At 42.5% G+C, this 20,826-nt stretch overlaps 1 protein-coding gene across 7 annotated transcripts in view; it reads right to left on the bottom strand.

Moving 5' to 3' along the window:
* The window catches only part of SASH1 (SAM and SH3 domain containing 1), a 546,848-nt gene that overhangs the window by 149,240 nt on the left and 376,782 nt on the right, over positions 1-20,826 (bottom strand). For all 7 annotated transcript variants that reach the window (XM_085611636.1, XM_085611635.1, XM_085611634.1 and 4 more), the window contains one exon: positions 17,745-17,846. In XM_085611636.1, coding sequence (XP_085467762.1) covers positions 17,745-17,846 — 102 coding nt within the window. The remainder of the gene's footprint in view (positions 1-17,744; positions 17,847-20,826) is intronic.

Raw genomic sequence — 20,826 nt, 5'->3', positions numbered from 1 at the left:
AGGACAGATGCGTCTTTGGTGCCTGCCTTGCAGGGGAGTAACTCCTTTACTCCAAGGGAGATTCTTCGGTCATCCAACGTTGTGTAGATAGTAGAAGTTCTGGGATTCTGTAGCAGAGTTTCGTCCAGGTAAATCTAAAGTCCTGTATTCAGGGGTTCCTACTTTATACCCAAGGAAGGGGTGGGACAAACTCTGGGGACCCACCTATGGGAGGGTCAGGACAGAGGCGTGGCTACACCCATGTCCTTTGTCCAGTTTCGCACCAGAGCAGGGGCTGAGTGCCCCTGCAACCAGTTTGAGTTGGACTATGCACAGGGACACCAAATGTGCCCCCAGTGCAGACATCAAAGCACTCTTGGAGTGCACCCACCCAGCCCCAATACACTAAAGCCTGTCTGGGAGGTGGTGTGACAGGAAACCTATTGTCCAGGCCTCCCCTGCTGGAGTTTCATCCAGCAGCAGGAGGGCAGACTATGGCTGGCAGCATCCATTTTGTGATGCCAGGGTCTGTGAAGCTGGTACCGGGTGTACCGGTGTAGTCATGGTTCTCCCTCTAGTAGGGTGGAATCATACCTCCCCCGCCAGATTACAAGGTATTTGACACCAAACACGACATGTTTCTGTGCAGCCGTTTTAAAGTTAGCATTTACCGCGAGGTTATAATGCACTTAAGAGTATATGGTATGGCTGCATCACAGACAACCCCGGAGAATAGATTCCGAGAGCTGCAGAGGGGCTCTGCTCATGCATGGGTACCCTCTCTCATAAAACCCAGCACCCTGCCTTCAGGATTGTCAAGGCCTGCCATAGGGGTGACTGATCGGTTTATATGTGTAGTGATCAGAAGAGATATATGTAACCTATATCCCAGGAAGGGGTGCATACACCACCTTACCCAGGCTGCACTAGCAGACCTGTGGTGTCATTTTGGATGGCTTCCCAGGGGTAGCATAATATATGCTGCAGCCCCTGGTAGGCCTCTGGGGTACCTATGCCCTGGGTACATAGTATACCATATTCTAGGAACTTATAAGGGTACCCCAGAATCCAATCTGGAGTGTACCTAAAGTACATGCAATCAATTTATAGGGGAAAGCAGATAGGCTGGGGTCCTGAATAGCATGATCCCAGCCAAACTAAGTCGAAAACCAGCAAAACACCAGAAAAAAAAAGTGGGGGCAACCAAGCAGTCAGATTCTACCTTCCTACAGCAATGCTCATCTAGTTTAGAGGTGAAAAGAACAACGTTTTTTCATGAAAACAATATGCATTACAAATTACTAATACCTGCCTCCCCAGCAATTCCTTTAGCTTTGAGAACCTGGAACAATCTGACTGTCGCACTGCAGGCGAGAGAGATGGTTAATAGTTGTTTTGGCCTCCTGGTCAGGGACCTGGCACTTACTATATTACAAATTAAGCACCATTAACACTCACGCTTGTCTTGCTGTAGTTAACATTTTTGTCCAGTGCTGTCAAATGCACGATATCCCAGCAAAACCTGTACAATGGACACAGTGATCTACCAAAAATATCACTAGCTGCCACTTTACAGGAAACAGAAACGTTTTCTTCCAACTGCTTCATGATCTTGATCAACACCTGCTTCTAGACACCACCTCTGTCCGAGGCCTGACCACCATCACTAGTCTCCCATTGTAACGCCAACTCTGTTGCTTGAGACTACAGGATACGTTTTGGTGACAGAATAGTTATGCAGACATATGCATGACAGTGGCATTCCCGTCACTCTGATGTTCTATCTCTGCCTGGTCTGCATGCATGACAGTGCAGGTAAATCCCAAAACACAATGGAAATCAAGTGATTTACTTTTTATGAGGTGTGACTTGGGGTAAGTCATGGAATTAACATTGTGTATGTGGGGGTGGGGGTGTTGAGAGCCATGTCTCCCTCTCAGAAGCTCAGCTAATCCCTAGAGACTTCCTGAAACTTTAAGCGGAAAAAAACACTCTGTGAATGTGGACCATACCTCAATATTTACAAACCGCAAATTAAGGAAAAACTGGATCTTGCATAGGCCCACTTGATCCTTACATGGCTGGATTTGGGCATGCTGGTCGTTGACGCCATTCATGCCTCTGCCACGTTGTAATTACGGCCTGGGAGACAAAAGTTAGATGGAAGGAGACCACCACTTGCCCAAAATACTCTGTAAGATCCCTCTCCCCACCCTCTGAATTGTCCAATCAAAATACAGTTCTGAGGGACTGTATCTTGATTGGCCATCTACTGGTGCAGCTCAGAGTGAACACGTTTGACTGGCCAGCTCTAGCAGGTGAAGTGGGCAAACCATGCTCCACGTCTTGGGTGGAGTTCTTTACTCCTCATTGAGCATTCACTGGAGACATGGCATGGTGGTAGTGCCTGCCAGGTCGGAGGCGTTTCACCTCTTCGACCTCCATTTTCACACTCCTGGAAGATGGATACCGCAGTCAGTGCTACAGGATACCTGAAGGCAGTATCACACCGCATCAGTGAACAGTGGCACGTTGTGGCAAAATACCAGCAAACACATAAATACATATTATCTACAAACACTGTTCTGCAGCCTAAGAAGATACAGAGGGAGAGGCACCTTTTTAGCCAGAAAGAAGACATATTTATCTTAAAATAAATGAGAGTGCACAGAAAGATCTACTCAAGAGGACAGTGGAGCAGGTATATTTTGAACGATGTCTTTTCACAAGTTAACGAAATTATCGAACAACTTCTGCCACAGAGCTTCTGCATGCTTTTCGGAGATCTGACAATTAAACAAGAAGCACATTTATGCCTTGCTTAATTCCCCCCGTTTTGTGATCCTGGGCAAGTCAGTCCATAGGCAGTGCTTGAGATCTTTTGTCTGACTGACTATTCTTTAATTGGTTAAATTCAGCTGCAGCATTAAGTGACTTATCAATTTGTTGACGTCTCTGACCGTTTAAAAAATAGTTCGCAAATTAAATATTTTTGAATTGGAAGTAGTCGTAGTCAGTACCCTATTGATCTTACACCACATTTTCTGACATTTAAATTTCACATCCTACGGATTTGCTCTATTAATTAAAGCTGTTACCTTCCCTCGCCAGTGGTTGCTGATGACGAACCACGCTTACTCAAAAACACAAATCTAAAAAAAAACAACAAAGGAGAAGTTTGAAATTTCATGGTCTGCATGCCACGCAATTGCCAGAAAGTCAGGCCTCAATTTTGGGAATCAAAAAATAAATTGTCTGCCTCCAACCTTAATGACAAAGCAACCACATACTGGGAGAAACAACTTGGCTCCACTCTCAGCGAGAAAGAAAGCCACCTCCTCTGGTCCTCCCCCGCCCATAACAAGATCTCCCCGGTGCTAGCTCAGACCAAATTCTGGCTCCTTCACAAAACTTACTGGACCCCGGCGCGCCTGGCATCCGTAGGGCTGAGGGAAAACGATCATTGCTGGAACTGCGACAAGGAAAAGGGGGACCTGGCACACCTTATCTACCACTGCCCCATGGTTAAAAAATATTGGGGTAGAATTTTCACCTTAATAAACAAAACACTAGGATGCGCACTCACACAGGACTTTGCCACACTGACCACCACATTTATTACAACAGAGCTAGATTCACAACAGTATAGAGACCTACTGGACCTCCTGCTGACGGCAGCGGTTAAAATTGTACTCACCAATTGGAAGGATACTTCCAAAGCAACCTTCAAATGCTGGCTCAACTGGGTGACATTCCTCAGAGGAGCGGTCAACACGGCGTTACGTAGCACACCATGGAGACAGCCACACAGGGGCATGTGGACGTCCGTAGCCAAGATACTGGACCCATACAAGCCACCATGAACAGCCACAACAAAAGATAGACAAGAGGTTCACAGCCTCACTCCCCACTAGTTTCACAACTCCTCCGAGAGACTATCATTCTCCAGGTGTGCTTCCCTCTTTCCTTCCCATCTTGATCCCCCACTTTTCCCCCCTCTCACTCCCTCCTTCTCCTTTCTCTAGGACAGCAGATAGGGGGGCAACCTTACAGAAATTGTGTTAACCAACTATACCAGCAACATAACCAGGTGGGGCTGCTACCCTGTACCGAGAAAGCGATGATTGATCATATGTTTTATGTTTGTACGTATAAAAATACCAATAAAAACATTTGCAAATAAATAGTCTTTTTATATGTTTCTGCCCTGGTTTTTTTGTTCCTCATAAAGAATTGCACAACTGGATGCCTAAGCTTGCGGGAAACAATCTTTACAACGCAGTCATTACATCGCAACATCCTTTACAGCGCGTCACTACAACGCAGCCATTACATTGCATGTCACTACAACGCAGGCATTACATCGCATGTCATTACAACGCAAACCATTACAACGCATAGTACCCCTACACTAACCAACATTTACCCTACTGTTGCACCCCCTGGAGTTAGAATAGTAATTTTTACCTCTACACTATCCAACACTTACCCTACTGTTGCACCCCCTGGAGTTAGAATAGTAATTTTGCAGCATGAATCTTTCTGGATTCACTATGTTGTGCATTATTCGGCGATCTGGTGGTTGGAAAGATCTTCAAGCTGCAAAACTACACCGACAGGTAAGAAACTATTCGTTTTTACCCCTACACTATCCAACACTTACCTTAAATGCAATGTAATGGTATGCGTTGTAAAGGTATGATGTGATGTAATGGAATGCGTTGTAAGTGTAGTTTTAAAAAATTCATTGTAGTGGCATGCAATGTAAGTGTGTGCGTTGTAAAGGATGTTGCGATGTAAAAACTGTGTTGTAAATGTATGTGTTGTAACGTCATTCATTCTAAGCTTGCATAGCTCCGACAACGACGAGTCAATTTCATGTATCATAGGTTAAGAAAGACCATTATAAGTAGAGGCTTGAAACTCCCAGCATGCAAATGCTGTTGGCTAGTAAGTCTGTAAACTATCATATCCGACATAAAGCTACTTGTTCACTATGTAATGTATTGGTCTGGACTTGTTCTATGGATGACGGAAGCTTGGCCAGCGGCGGCCCTGGTGTGTAAAGGGCACTACTATCGTTGCTGCCCATGTTGTACCTGTTCTATAAGTGATGGAAACACTTAAACTGCTTTGCCTCTCTTCTACTTATTTTGTGGGAATGAGAGATGCCTGCGGTGCTGCTGGCCATATTGCACCTGTTTTGAATGGGGCAGAGAGAGAGAACACACCCAGCATTCATTAATGTTTCTTTTACTGTTCCTGAAACCAGTGTGTTTTGGTGAAGTTTGAAGAAACAAATCCAATTTTCCCTACCCCAATGTCCAAACTATTGGCCTGTTTTAGTTGTCCTTAACCAACTGGTACGTTTTCTTATAACTAGTTGCTCAGGGCATCCTACAAAAGCGTGCTAAGGAATAGAAGACCGGTCTAGCTACACACAGACTCCTACTAAATAAACGCAGATGGATAAAGGAAACCTCACTCGCCCACCTGTTAGCAGTGATGTTTCCAAGACAGGGTCAATACAACACGTGTATGAAGATATATTGAACTTAAGGAATCGTTGCTTTCACAAACCCTCCTCCTACGAATTTTGCTCTGCTCACATTATACAGGCCCGCAAACTGAGGGCCAAGGCAAAGCATGAGGTAGTGTCTGTCAGCAAAGCGCTGGCACCATGCACGAACGAAGCCAAAGACATTCGCCATCCAACGCACTGCTCTCAAGGGGGCTTTCATTTGGGAAATGAGATCAGAATTTCCAAAATTGCTTGGTTAATTTTACACTCACTAACTCGTTATGAGCATCACACCAGAGCAGAACTCCTGCACAAACACAGCAGAAGATCACCCACTGCCAGGGTAGATCTCTGTGCAATAACCAATCACCAATGAGGCTCGCAACAAGACTCCAAATGTTCTAGAGCAGGCATTCCCTAGTTTTCACACATGTAGCCATTCGTGTTTTAGAGGTATTCTTAAGTTGCTTAAAAAGTATATTTCCAGTTGCACTTTTTCAATTTACATAGCATGAACGCTGCAAGCTTCATCTATTCTTTTCTTCCTCCGGCTGTTAGACAACATTTTGGGTTTCAGGGCTTCTATCCCTTTGTAAACTACTCGATAAAACATAAAGCCATTACAGTGTTGGGTGTCAGTTAGTCCTGTAAGTACTGCCCAAATCTTCACCTTATTTGCATTTTGCCTCTGCAGGCAGATGCTGCAACAGGCCAGCCATATTGATGCTTCACTCTAGAATGGCCACTGTTCAACTTAATTGATCAACGTTGTTTTTCCATTAGTTCAATGTCGATTAAATTGAAATTGCATTCATATAGCACTTACTACCCAGATGAGGTGTTGAAGCTTTTTACGACGAGTAGCAAGCTGCCGGGGAGCCCAAAGTTAATGGTCAATCCATTGGCTATTGGGGTTAGTATTGTGCATTTAAATAAATTATTCCATACATTTACATCAGTTTCTTCGTGGTACATTAATAACTTATGTGTGATCATTGGAGGGGATTATGTGAGTAGCAAATAGTTAATGGATCAAATGCATATTGTTAGGTTGTAGGGATATCGTTTCAAAGAAAGACAGATAAAGATAGGCAAACGATGTATAGGGCTCTCTATGTACAGGCGGCGATGTGGAAGGTAGAAAGGAATGAGAGGGGCGGTCAGGGTTTTAGGATTATAGCAGGGAGATTCTTTTGTGATAGTATGCAATCTGTGGATGTAAACCTGTAGAAAGGAACACATATTAAATTGTCCTCTAAAGGAATATTTTGCATCTACCAGTCTTTCTAGAGACTCTTTAAATTTCAAGAGATGGATCATACTTGCCTTAAAAAGCAACTCAGTTCTTGTTGAGACCCCTTCACGGGCAATCGTCAGCTAGTGGCATTTAAGAATATCCCAGTACTCGCGATTACCATTTGACTTTGACAACACCATTGAGAAATCTCTTGTGCACATCACCCCATTGTAGATGCAATATAAATACTTGCATACCCAGAAAGGACGGCTTGTGTACCTACTTCAGCATAACTTTGAATACCATGAAATAGTAATACAGTTATGCATGAAAATCATGTTACACCATACAAACTATAAACTATAAACATGTTATGTGAACACCTACCAACTTAATATAGAACAAGGTTGTTGATAAACATGTTGCAGCAATCATCATTAGTAAATCCGGTCCTCCGTTTATAGGACCCATTCATTACCTTCTTTGGAAGGGCATGGGAAAGTGCTGGTCCCTGCCTCTTAACCGGAAGAGCACCGGGCCCCATAGACCAAGAATGAATGTGTCTTGGTGGTCACCATCACTCCAGCATTCACCTTTGAAGTAGCATGCCTATGTGCTATATACTCACTCCAAAATATCAATAAAGCTGTCAAGGACTGGAAGAGACCAAGGATAGACCACATTGGTCCATAAAAGCCAGAAATATGCCAGTTGTTTACGATGAACACCGACTATGTAAATAACAGACATTTAACCTAACTATATGTAAGGGCAATCCATGTAGATGCTCGGAAAATCTGGCATCGACTCGACCTCCCTTGCCCAACCCTAGCTTACACACTGCAGGCCGTCTGTGAGCTAATGCATGCTCCTCTGGGCTGCTAACTGGGCATCCTGAACATCTCTCTTCGGAAGCGGAGGTGAAATGGTTAGGAAAGTAGAGTATTGTTTTATTTAAATATAAACAAAACAAGTTTTATCCCAAAAATTAGTTTAGAGGCGTTATTAAAAATGCTTGGAGTAATTGAACTACATTTTGCTGTACACATCCAAGTGATTCTTTACGGTGTGCGCTCAACACTCTGTACTTGAACACCCCAAGCTCCGATAAAGATCTTTGTTTTCCTCACCTAAAATAACGGCAATCAGTTGCTTCCATCGACTTAGACTGGGCACAAGCATCAGGAAGCATCACATCTCAGCCCATTATTAATACACACACAGACCATTCACTTACCTATCACCCACTCACCAGCAACTAAAAAGGAAGAAGCAGCATCACACAGACAAGCAATAATCACAGATCTATATGAGCAAACTACAGACAACCAGCTGACGCCAGGTACAAACCCTTCACTTGCAATTATACAGGTAACAAAAGACACCAGAGCACACCAAATGGTAAAGCTACTTTGATAACAGTATGACAGGTGTTTCTGTCATCCTTATGATACCACTATCTTGCTGCTCAAAAAAGACACAACACACTCTTGAACATTGCAAAATAATCCTTGGTGCGTTCATCTGGCTTATTGTCCCTAAACCATAAAGGAAACAGTTACCAATACACCATTCTGCAAATTTTGGATGTAGAAATGGTCTATCAGTTTAATCTATCCCAGGTGCACAATACCTCTAGCCATAACTGCTGAAGTTCCATCCTCCAACATCCATGACCACACAGATGAGGCCAGTGTACAGTGAAAAACAGAACATCTGAAGGCAGAGTTTTGGTCATATTCAAATATAGGTGCTTCAAGACATCAATCTTTGCAAATTAGGCAGGTAAGACCAGCGTAACTCAACTGTGGGAGACTGTGGGAATCACGCTCATCACTGCGGAGAAGAGCTCTGTGAAGGATATGTAGAATAAAATCATAGCATATATCAGACCTTTGTAAGTCAATTGTAGAATATGTGCTCAGGATCATGCCACCAACCACTTAATTTGAGAATGGCATTGCAGGATAACTACATGGAAAAAAAGAATATTAGTTGGAAGTAGGCTAAGAATAGGCTGCAGGTGAGCGTCTCTCATTACGAAGAGTGTAATATAGAGAACTCGCTGGTGAAGGTTTAAGTGGGTCATTTATTAGAGAGCATCCCATCCGGAGTCATGAAGCTTCCAAGATAAGCTTCAACTGAACTCTGAATCACATAGCTTGACATCACTAGAATGGAACAACCTTACATTCAACATTCTCCTACTAGTAACAGAGCGTACCTAGAAACCCACAACATTTACAGATACCACACACCTCTTTCCTATACAATTTAACATAAAATTGCATAGAAGAAAATCCCAAAAGCAAATCAATAGAAAAGAAAGGAACACAAGAAAAAAATGAATTTATACAAATGTATTCACAGTACAATGGTCTAGGAGACAATAGACTCGTTGCACTGAATCATTTTTCTCATACTTTACAGATTCCATCTTCCACCCTAACCGCTTTGTGGAGAAGTTTGACAAATCTCTGAGGAACCAACAACTTGAACTCATCCTTCAATTACACATTTTTTGAAATAAAAACCAGATCACCTACAGACATCCAAATCTGTAACCCGTTACGAATGCCAAAATTGAGCTTATGCTTTTCCACACACAAACTTTCTTTCTCACTACCATCTTTGAATGGCTTCCAATGCACACTGTCACCTTTTCCCCAATGCAGCCAACCAGGGGACAAAACAGTATATGCGCCTTCCTCCCTCTGAATAATTAAAAAGGGACCACTCCTGTGGTGGTGTGTGGTGAGAACCTATAAGCAAGTACACATTTCTTCAACCCTCCCTTCCAACATCATCCTGCATTCACCTCCAATTGAATACATTCTTTAATTACCCTATTGAATTTCTCAACGGTACCATTCGCACTGACACAAACCGGGGACCATTATCAGTGAGAACAGCATTAGGTAAACCCTCGCGGTTGAAATTCTCACTCAGAAATTCAGTAATTTTCCAAGTATTAATACCAATAACAATCCCAATGACTGCACAATGAGGGCATTTCTCAATAAGTACTAGCAAGTAGTTAGAGGTTCCATTTGAGTGCAACAGTCACACAAAGTCTACAGCCAAAACTCCCCATGGCTTGGATGTAAAATCCCTACACTCATGGGGAATGTCCTGACCTTATAAACCATATCACTAGTCCTGCAATCAGGACAATCTTGACCAATCTCTCCATCATCAAATCCATTTCAGTCCACCAGTAATTAAGGAGTACTCTCGCCTTGGTCTTGCCCATTCCTTGATGTCCTTCAAGTCCCAAACTCAATCTTTTCTCTCAATATCGTGGGCACTACAAGTCTCAAACCATGTAAAAGAACACCACCATCAAATTACAATGTATCCTTCACTTCCCAAAAACTTCTTAACACTGGATACTTCTTTATTTCTCACGTCTACCCATTTCATAAGGCATAAGCAATCTGTTGCGGGGCAAAATCACCAGCAACAACACTAATCTACCCTTCCTGTGCACACATTCACTTGCTCACTCTCCTCCTGATCAACCTTTTGACCAACATAACTGAATCTTGAAAGATGATCAGCAACCTTGTTCCTTGGTCCTGCAACATAACATACCTCCAAACAGAACTCCTGGAGCCCTACTGCCCATTTGCAAATGTGAATGGAAATCATGTCCAACCAGTTTTTGGTGAACACCTCAATTAACTGTTTGTAGCTGAATAAATGATGAATTGCCTCCCCAACACAAAATTTCTGAACTTCTTCACTGATTCAATACTCAACCAAGGCTTCTCTTTCTGTAGTGGATTACTTTACCTCCGCACCTCGCAATGCCCTGGATACATATGCTATAGGTGTAAGTTCTCCTTCTTCAGCGTCACTTTGCATTAGAACAGCACCAAGACCCTTCGTGCTTGCATCAGTCATTATAAAACATTCTCTGGTGTGATCAAAACAATTTAAACTACTTGCATCCACAAGCTCCCTCTTGATCTTCCCAAACTCCTTCTCACATTCATCATTTCGCACAAACTCCGCTCCTTTTTTCAGTAACTTCCTCATGCCCAAAGTTTTGGAGGTGAAATTTGGTCTAAACTTAGCATAAAACTCAGCCATACCTAAGAACGACAACAGCTCCTCATTTTTCTCTGGACTATGCAAACTCACATTATTGCCAATCAAATCTTTTTGGGGATAAACTCCCTCAGCATTCACACCATGACCCAAATATTCGATATCCGCCCTACCAAATGCACATGTACTCAGTTTGAGTGTCAATTCATTATCCTTCAGAACGCTCAACACATCCCTGAATCTACCATCATGAGCTTCCTTGGGGCTACCTCAAATCAAGATATCACCCCAGAAGCATTTGACACCCTGCACATCCCCAAAAAGACAGTACATCACCCTTTGGAAAACAGCAGCAGCTGATATCAAGCCAAAAGACATGCACACAAAGCGGTAGGTTCCATATGGTTTTATGAAAGTGGTGTAGTCCTTAGAATCAGGGTGTAGCCTTATCTGGTGGCACGCCGCCGTCAAATCTAAGGTGGTAAAGTACTTGGCACCATGTAGCAAAGAAACCACCTTCATGATGTTGGGTAGGAAAATGGTCACTAATTACATATGTTTAGAGTTCTCAAGTCCACACACAAACGGATGTCCCCTGAATGTTTCCGAGCTACTACAATGGGCGCAGCCCATTCAGAGCCATCAACACGTTCAATTATTCGTCCCTCACACAACCTCTTGATTTCACTTTCAACTGCATCTCTCATGGAGATGGGGCTCGAGCTCAACCATGCAGCCATAGGTATCACTCCTTGTTTAAACTTTATCTGAGGCACATAACCTATTAGGTATCCCATTTTCTCATTGAAAACCTCAGGAAATTCTTCTCAAAAACTTGTGGCATCATCATTTTGTTGAACCTTGAGTTCCTGTACAGAGCACAGTTGCAGCTCCCTAATGTAACCCTCTTTGAATCTGACAGGAGTAAAAGAGTTGGGATCAAGAATCACCCCTAGATCTCTCTGATGCGTCCAACTGAAAACTGTTTCTCCTTTCACAGGAAAATACACTTTTCCATGGATAGTGCTTGCTATGAACTTGATCTCAGATTCAATATACCCTCTAAGACCAATACTTTTCCTCCCATAATCTCCTGGAATAACATCTGGATCATTCAGTTGGTCACAGTGAATGAGTTCCTTATATAAGAGGTCATTAGATATCAAAATCAGCAATGCCCCAGAATCAAACAAAGCTTCTACATTCAAATGCCCAATCATAACCTGATCTTTGGGATACTTTTTCAACCCATCCTTGGTATGCACTACAAAATGCAATAATCAATTAGCTTCACTGATTCAGAAGATATGCTTTTGGATGTATGACGACATTTTGCAAAATGCCCCTTTTTAGTGCAATTCTTCCATAAGGTATTCTATGCAAGACACTTTTTAAAGTAGCAAAGTGCCCTGGGTTACCACAACGACAACACACTCTTGAATTACCCTTGTTGAAGTTGCACTTTGTGTTTAGGTTCTTCCTTGCCTTTGCTTTCATCCTCCTTCACCTCTACTTTGCTTACAGCATTCTTTTGCCTTCATTAAGTTCCTCTACACAAGCTAAAGTGTGTTCTATGCTTTTCGCCACACTAATAACCTCATGTAATGGTGGATGATCCTTTACCCACAACTCGCGTCTGATTTTGTCACTGCGACATCTCAGCATAAACTGATCCCTGATGCATTCTTGTAATACAGCACCAAACTTGCAAAGTAGATGCTAGTTTTCTTAAACACGTCACATACTCCACACTAACCTTAACTTTCAGCTGCCTCATGCCAAAATGGTACCTGTTTTAGAATAGTGCTGACTTTCGGAAAATAGAGTAAATCAAATGTTTTTATACATATATCAAACTCACTCAGTTCCCTATCCTCATCCCCCAAATCTGGAAGGTTTTCAAACACTTCTTACACTTCACACCCCAAACAGTGTACTAACAGGGTGGTTTTCCTTACACTGGAGAGATTTTCTCCACAAACTTTGGAGTAGTGTAGAAAAGCTTTTTTTCCTTTGGGACCACACAACCAGTTGTTCACCAGGGGCAGCATGTAAAAATAGTGGAGGAATAACATTTTGCATGATAAAATGCACAACATGATGAACACGGAGTAAAAATTATACAAAAATCCACTCACTGTAATAACAATAATGCCACTACTGTATCAAATGTAACCAGAAATTAAAGGCGAGCCACAGTGCTGTGAAAGAGACTGGAGATACCAGATAATATCAGTGTATAGTAAGTAAACAGTGCCCTGAGTATAAATGGCCAAACAGAAACAAGGCGTGCCTATCACTTGGCAAATATGGTGCAGACACAGTTTGAGGCAATAAAGCACACACTAAAACAGCCTGGTACTCATGCAATACTGGAAAATAAAGTCACTAAACACAGGTGCAATGTGGCATCACCTATCTCAGGTCACTGTGTTATTGAGAGAACTGATTTGGTTGTTGGTTTGAAAGGCGTGCCTATCACCGTAGGAGAAACAGGCACCAGCGTAGAACAACTGATTGCAAATGCTGACTTGGAAGGCATGCCTATCACCGTGAAAGAACAGGCACGAAAGCAGAAACAAATGATTGCAGATGCAAGGCGTGTCTATCGCTGTGAGAGGAAACAGGCACTAACTCCAATGATGCGTGCCAGTTGCTGTGATAGGAAACAAGCATCAACACCAGTAAGGCGTGCCTACCATCACAAAAGAACAGGCACAGAAATAACTGGTGGCCTATGAGTGGCGTGCTGATTTGCATGAAAGGAACCCAGTACCTCAGTGCGACTTGCTGATATTGCCGTGCGTGCAATATGCAACACAGAAGTCTCCCGGATGAAAGATGGCCGCCAAATATGCAGTGCATCATTTCTTTAGGAAATAAAGATTGACCCAGTAGCAAGGAAAGACGCCAATTTCTAGAGGAGCTAGGGCGCAGTTGAAAGGAACGTTGATATGCCACAAAGAATGATGAGGCTCTGTGGATTGGCAACGAGCTTCACAAAGTGACGCACATCGGTATTATTCAAATAAAGAGCATGCTGGCCCCGTTTAAAAAAAAATGCACATACCGGTGAATACAGGTAAGCGAGTAGACAAGGCTGTGATCGTTAAAATTGCTAGTTGTAGCTGCAGGTTTGCTTGCCCTTTCCCCTTTAGAAGATATGCTCCTCTGGTACATCGCAATCCACAATATATTACTGGTAGATTGTCCACAGGTGGCCACAGTCTCACAAGTTGTAGAAAAGTGCAGAAAGAAGGTTGAAAGAGATCTCAACAGTCCAGTCTTGTCCAGTTTCCCCTAGGAAATCAGGAAGTCCAAAAGAATCATAGGCATGATCGCATGAACTACTCATGAAGTGAAAAAATCCAAAAGTATAAAACAGAATAAAGTTTTTAAAAAATTAATTCCTGGAATTGAAGTCTGTAGCTGTTAGGATGCTCTCTTTTCCGCCTATCGCCAATGTACTAAAGAGAAATCACTGGTATAGGTTTAAGTATGTCATTAGTTAGAGAGCATCCCATCCAGAGTCACGCAGCTTTCAAGATCAGCTTCAACTAATGTCATAGAATCACTTAGCTGACAAAAGAGAACTGTTCTGTTGGATATTTTAGTTACTTATTGTGCAGAAAACTAACAGTTCCAAGAAGCTACTTGCAGAACTCAGCACTGAACATTTGAGCTTGGCTTTATATGATCTGATTACAGACAAAACTTGTGTTGCCCGAGAAATAGAGGTAAAATTGTTATGTGCTGATCGAGCAAAACAACACCCAAATAATAACGCTCCATCACTGACATAACTAGAATGGAACAACATAACATTCTACATTCTCCTACTAGTAACACAGCTTACCTAGAAACCCACAACATTTACTAGATACCTTAGAGATACAGCAGCCCTTGAATGTATGTATTATGGATGAAGAGGAACTAGTACTGTCTGGTTTTTATTGCATTAGACTTCTTTTAAACCACTGCTTATTTCCGGCGATATTTGTGTGTGTCCAAAAGTGAAGAATTTCTTTGTACACACCAAGTTCTGCTCTTCATCACATTTTCCACCCCCAGTTCCCATAATCCCTTTGCCTTCTGAGCAGTTCTATTCTGTGTGGTCTCAGAAAAGCAGTTGCATATGATTTTAATTTCTTCAAAAGTAAATGTTAGTCTCTTATGAGGTGTAAAATATTCCACCCTCTTCCTAACTGTTTCTCTCCAGCCCACTATGTTTCTGGCCAGTCAGGGGCCTGCCTGGCTTCTATTTAGCTAGCAGAAAGCAAACAATGGCAAGTAGGCGAGTGTGTAATGACGAAGAGACAGCAGGCAATACATGAGTGTGGTTAAGCTGGTGAAAAAGACACTATTACTGTTGCCTGCATTTAGAAATAGGTTGCATTGCACTCAACCCACTCTTCTTCCATCTCTTGTCCTAGCATAAACAGTCATCCTTTTTCAACATTGACAGTATCATGCAACTATTTGAAGTGATCGAGTAAAAGCCAAGAATGGAGCATCAGTGCCTCTGTCTCCCTTTTCCCCTTCAAATCCTAGTTTTGCTTCTGTTCCTCCACGCCACCAGCCTTTCCCCCCAGTCATATTCAGCAATGCCTTCTATTCTGAATAGGGAAAGCTATGAGTGACATGCATATGAATATATGAACCTGAGAAGTATCAGCCTATGAGTGAGGTTTAATTGGTCAACATGAACTATTGGTCAACATGACATTTTGTTGTCTTGCTCTAACAAAGCCAAATTTGCCATTTGGAGAATATTTTGTTTGTGGCAGTAAAAAGCAATTATTGTGCACAGATTCTTCTCTCCCTGGTGCGCCTCACGCAAACTCAACCTCTCAGTTTCTGAATGCACTCCTGTGTCCTGTTGCTCAGCTGAATCACATTACAGTTCCTTCTCACAGCCAGGATCCTCTGGGCTCCAACACTCAGTTATCCAAGAAAAGGTCTAAATACGCTAAAACTCACTTTTTGTGTGAAACTTTAGGCCCTTTGAGGACACAAGTTCTAAACTTCTGGACCCCTGCCCCCATCTCGTCCGTTTCCACTGAACTCCATCCTCTGGCTGCACTGCACCCCGCGACTAACAGGACTGAGCAGCTGAACAGCAGAAGGGCAGTGCTGTAGGGTGCCATGGCACAGAAGGGTGGTCCCACCCATTGTGTTTTTTGTCTGCTGTGTCATCTGAGTGCACTGTTGTAATTGAGGGGATTAGGAGAAAATGCAGTGACAGGAGACATACTGACACAGAGTCACAACATTTCAACACAACACCTACTGATCAATGAATTCACTCCTCAACATTTCACACCACTCTACATCACAACATCCAATACTAGATTACACTATTTCACAATACATAACACCATTGCAATACACCCGCATAACATCAAACATAATTCCTTGCCACCGTACAACACAGCATACTGCACTATTTGACAATGCAAAACCTCCAAAACTGCACGATGCTAACTCTGGCAACTTGATTCAGCACTAAACGTCCACACATCACACCCTGTCCACACAACTCATCTTTCCACATCACACAGTACCAATTTACCCTACCTAACACTACTCTTTTCTGCTCAAAAACAAACTGCAGCCTTCAGTAGCAATTCAAACTGCACCAACCACTGCCACATAACAAACCACCGGACATATAACATCACACCATTCAACTGCATATTCTACTGCTTCATGCCACAAGTCACCATAAACCACATCAGTGTCAGCCTGTACCTTCACACACAACACCATATGCATGCAATGTCCCAAATATCACCAAGAAATGTGCCCTAAAAGCTCAATATGACAAATCCACTAACAACTCAAAAAATATTGGGAAAAAAAAGCAAATAAATTCCCCAAAACTCCTTGAAATTTCTCAAAATTTGTTTCAGTATACGTTCCAAGATTTCTTTGGGATTCCAAATAAAATGGATATATCACCCGTGCTTAGCCCTGCACAAGATTTCTCACACCCAAATGTGACCTTTAAATGTGGTCCCTGTACCCTCATTCAATGTCCCATCCCTCAAGAGTTAAATTAAATGCTTTGCACAATGTAATTACATATTCTAAAAGTAACATCAGAACAACCCGCGCTAATCCAATGAAATCTAAGTATTAAATATAATGTAGAATTCTTGATGAAATACATTCCAGATATGAAAATCAAATTGTTTCCAAATACCCTCAGCATATCAGCATACTTTTCCTATGGTCATAAAGCATTATTATTAGACATTTATGCAAAATGTCAGGAAATTCCCTGACAATATCAGCAGTAAATATTTTCTTCAATGCATTATGAAATTACCCCACAATAACAGCATTGTCTTCAACTATTCAGACAATACACCCAACACTGAGTTTCATAGCACCAGTTTTCAATCTTGCAGAATTAAATACTCAACTTCCCATCACCATTTCACAACCAGTTTCTACCTAGGCGAAGTTTGCTCATTTATTTTAAGTTTAAAAATCATGTTTGTATGTTTACTGCCTTAACCATTAGGGCCATAGTTTCATCTTAAAAACAACTGCTTACAAACTACAAGATATATGCCCACCATCTTAAGATACTGATTTGTATGCATGCCACATATAATTTAGAGTGAACTTAATTTTTTCAAATATACATTTGACCTCCTGCTGCTTCACAGGCAAAAGGGCCTATAGGAACCCAAGTTGTCATAGATACAACCAAAGTTGTCATTGATACAAAAAAGTTCGAACTGTACAAATGTCCTTTGCTTTATCATCAACCATTTGATTAGTAAATGATGAACATAGGAGCAGGAAGTACACAGTCGGATTTTATGTCTCAACCCACATTCAATGAGAAGCACATGGAAAGTTAAGTTTTTGGACATTGGTACAACAACGAGACATAAGCATCTGCAGGGCAGACTGCTACAATAGAAAGTGCAAGACACTCACGTTGCAGTTAGATGATCCATCAAATGTTGGATAAGAACCGTCCACCCATTCTGGAGAGTCCAAGCTGCCCGGTGGCCTATGTTGGGCCTCATATTCCTTGAGCTAAAATTAAAAGATCATACAGGCATTTGTCATGCATTGCCAGCCAACATGCTCTAATTATGCACAGGCATTTACTAAGTTATACATTGAACCTAAGCAAAAATTAAAATCTCTTCAGATATACTCATGCAATTTTAATTGCAAGAAAAAATCCAATTGTCTATATTGCGGGGAACATTTTTACTCGATTCATTTTTTAATTAACACACTTTGGGGCCGATTCCGATCCGGGTCGGAAAACACTCTGACTGAGCCGGATCCGGAGTGTTTTCCGACCGAGCCGGAGTCCTGCAGTCCAACCGAGCAAGTACGATGCGGCCGTATGCTGTCGGACTCGGTTCGGTCGGACTCCCATAGAAGTCAATGGGTGCCGGTCGTACGACGCGTACATGGGCTCCAATTGACTGAATGGGTACGTCGCGGACAAGTGCGCCCCCTACAGTGAGTACACGTCGATGCCATCCACACCGTACATGCCTGTGTTGGGGAGACCCATGGGTCTCCCCCTGTGTCCGAGTCATAGGGCTCCGGGTGACGGGGGGGTCTGACGCGGACCCCCAAAGGCAACCACCCTGACGATTTGCGAGCCGGACACTCCGGCTCACACAGGCTGTCCGACGCATGCATCGTACTGGCTCGGTCGTGAATCACATCCATTGCACGCCACGGTTAGCTTACGACCGAGACGTACGGAGCGGTTCGGACCCGGAAACGAGTCGGTGAATTTCATGTAGCTCGCATCGTACTTGCTCGCTCGTACAGCTGTACGAGTCGGGCTGAAAACACGCGTACGGCGCGTAGTTTTTCTGTCCGGATCACGTTCGGTGCCCTTCCGACCCGGATCGGAATCGGCCCCTTTGTCTACAGTAATGGGAAACAGGTATTATTCCTTGCGCTGCAAGTGGGGTTCTTATACAAATATTTTTAAGCAGAGAATCAAAAGGATATAGAAATTGCAGCATGGCTCACTCCAATTGAATCCAAGGCTTTTTTGAACTGATGACCAATCACCGTTTCATAGTTTTAGTAATTGTATTGAAACACTGGAATTTTCCTGTTTTATTAACCAGGTATTCTTATTTTTATGTCTGTGGGCACTATTTCAAGATATCCTCCACTCTTCCCAGCTCTTACTGCTTACTTTAAAGCTGAAAGAGATTTACAATAGATTTTGTATACAACTTAGTCACAAATCAGCATTGTATTTTACATCCTCGTCTGCACAAGTTACATCCTGGTATGGGAGGTCGGCTTTGAACACGGGAATAAGATGCATGGAGGGTAGCCAGAGTTACAGAAAGAGTATTAGCTAACATCCACTCCTTTTTTCACAACACAGCTACCAGGATGCCTTTACACCTTTAGAAATGTGTTTACATTTCTTGTTATCTCAGATAATGCACTGAGTCCCAGACAAATAAAAGTTACAGCTTTCACAAGTTCTCCAGTCAGCCGGTGATTTCATTTATCAAGTGGCTGGATTCCCTTGACAGAGTTAGAGTAGGCTCTTTCTGTCAACCTTCATAACAGATCTGAGCACTCCGATTCCCCTACAATGCAGACAAGGGTTAAACCCAATTAATTATCAAAGACCTTATTAACATGTTTGTATACCAACTAGATGATGTACCATTCTCTGTTCCGAAAAAGAGTTAGCAAGCACTTTCAGGTGAATGCAAGTTAATGGGCATCACATTTAACACGTGACAGCAGAGTTCAATGTTTACCCCGTGGAATCTAAGATGAGCAAATAACGTAGCCCCTGAATAGTCCACATTTGGGACTTGGACCTTCTTTTATATGTTTCTTCACATACACCTAAGACATGGAGGAACTGCAATTCCTCCTTGAACACTGATACTGCTGCAGTCTTTCTCCAACTCTCAGAAGATCCCTACGATTGAATGGTCTGACAGTCTATCTTTAATTAATCAAGATGAAAACGGGTACAAGCCCAGGAGCATGCTTTTGGAGATGCTGTCCCCAACATGGTAACAGGTTAGAAGAATGCACAGACGCCTGTAAACTCAGTTTAACATAAATATAAAGAGCTTGTTATTTCTACCCCCTTTGCACATGATTGGACATCTTGGACGGCTTCAGGAACGGAGAGTAGATCAATTACTGATTCTTGTAATGGATGGCGGTCCTATAAATACAAGAGGCCAATTTGCTAATCTTGGATGCCTCACGCACATCTTGCAATTGAACTGATCGCTCTTCCTTTTTAAAGAGATCTGTCTTTTTGAACTGGATCTCAGTCAAGATTACCAAACCCTAAAGCTCTTCATGTCCATTCAATAATATCCCAGCAGAAGAGGCCGAATACCTGTTAGAATATTGAATCCGCCAGAAAATTAATTTCAAGCTTGATTGTCTCAGCCACAAAACTCTCTATGGCACGAGCCCCAGCTAGCTGGCAGATAAATTCAAAGTCTATTGCCCGAATCGTCATCTTAGATCGGAAGGGAAAAGGCTGTTAGTGGTTCCCCGGTTTAAGAAGCTTAGGACAGGCGGCAAAACTGTTGTTCATCTGGCCTCGAAACTTTGGAACATCCTACCTGTGGACCTACGCAAATGCTCCAATCTTTTGCGCTTTAGGAAACTCCTGAACAATTATTCAGAGTGTAATTTCTATCTGAACATGTTCGTCTGACTTTCCCGTTACGATAACGCGGAGATACCCCTCCGGGGGTGATTCCTGCGCTTTATGAATCTGATACATACATAATATGACTCCCAAGCATAATAGCAAACAAAGGTCCAATAACAAAAGCTTGGATATGCCCAGGAACTAGCAAGCTAAGCCACAGGAACTATTTCCATTCAATTTGTTTTGTGTTTCATTTCCCTAAGTCAGAGGGGGCTCTCATAAGTGAAAATCCGTACTCACTGTGCCTCAGGACAACTCATCAAGCCAAAAGAGCTGAACTATCTCTGGGGCTGTATGTTTGCCTGTGCTGGGTAGATGTGGACTTAC

Source organism: Triturus cristatus, chromosome 6 (genome assembly GCF_964204655.1).
Source record: "Triturus cristatus chromosome 6, aTriCri1.1, whole genome shotgun sequence".
In the NCBI taxonomy this organism is placed as follows: Eukaryota; Metazoa; Chordata; class Amphibia; order Caudata; family Salamandridae; genus Triturus; species Triturus cristatus.
Note: the sequence above shows the minus strand (reverse complement) of the source record. Positions and strands in the feature narration are given on the sequence as shown.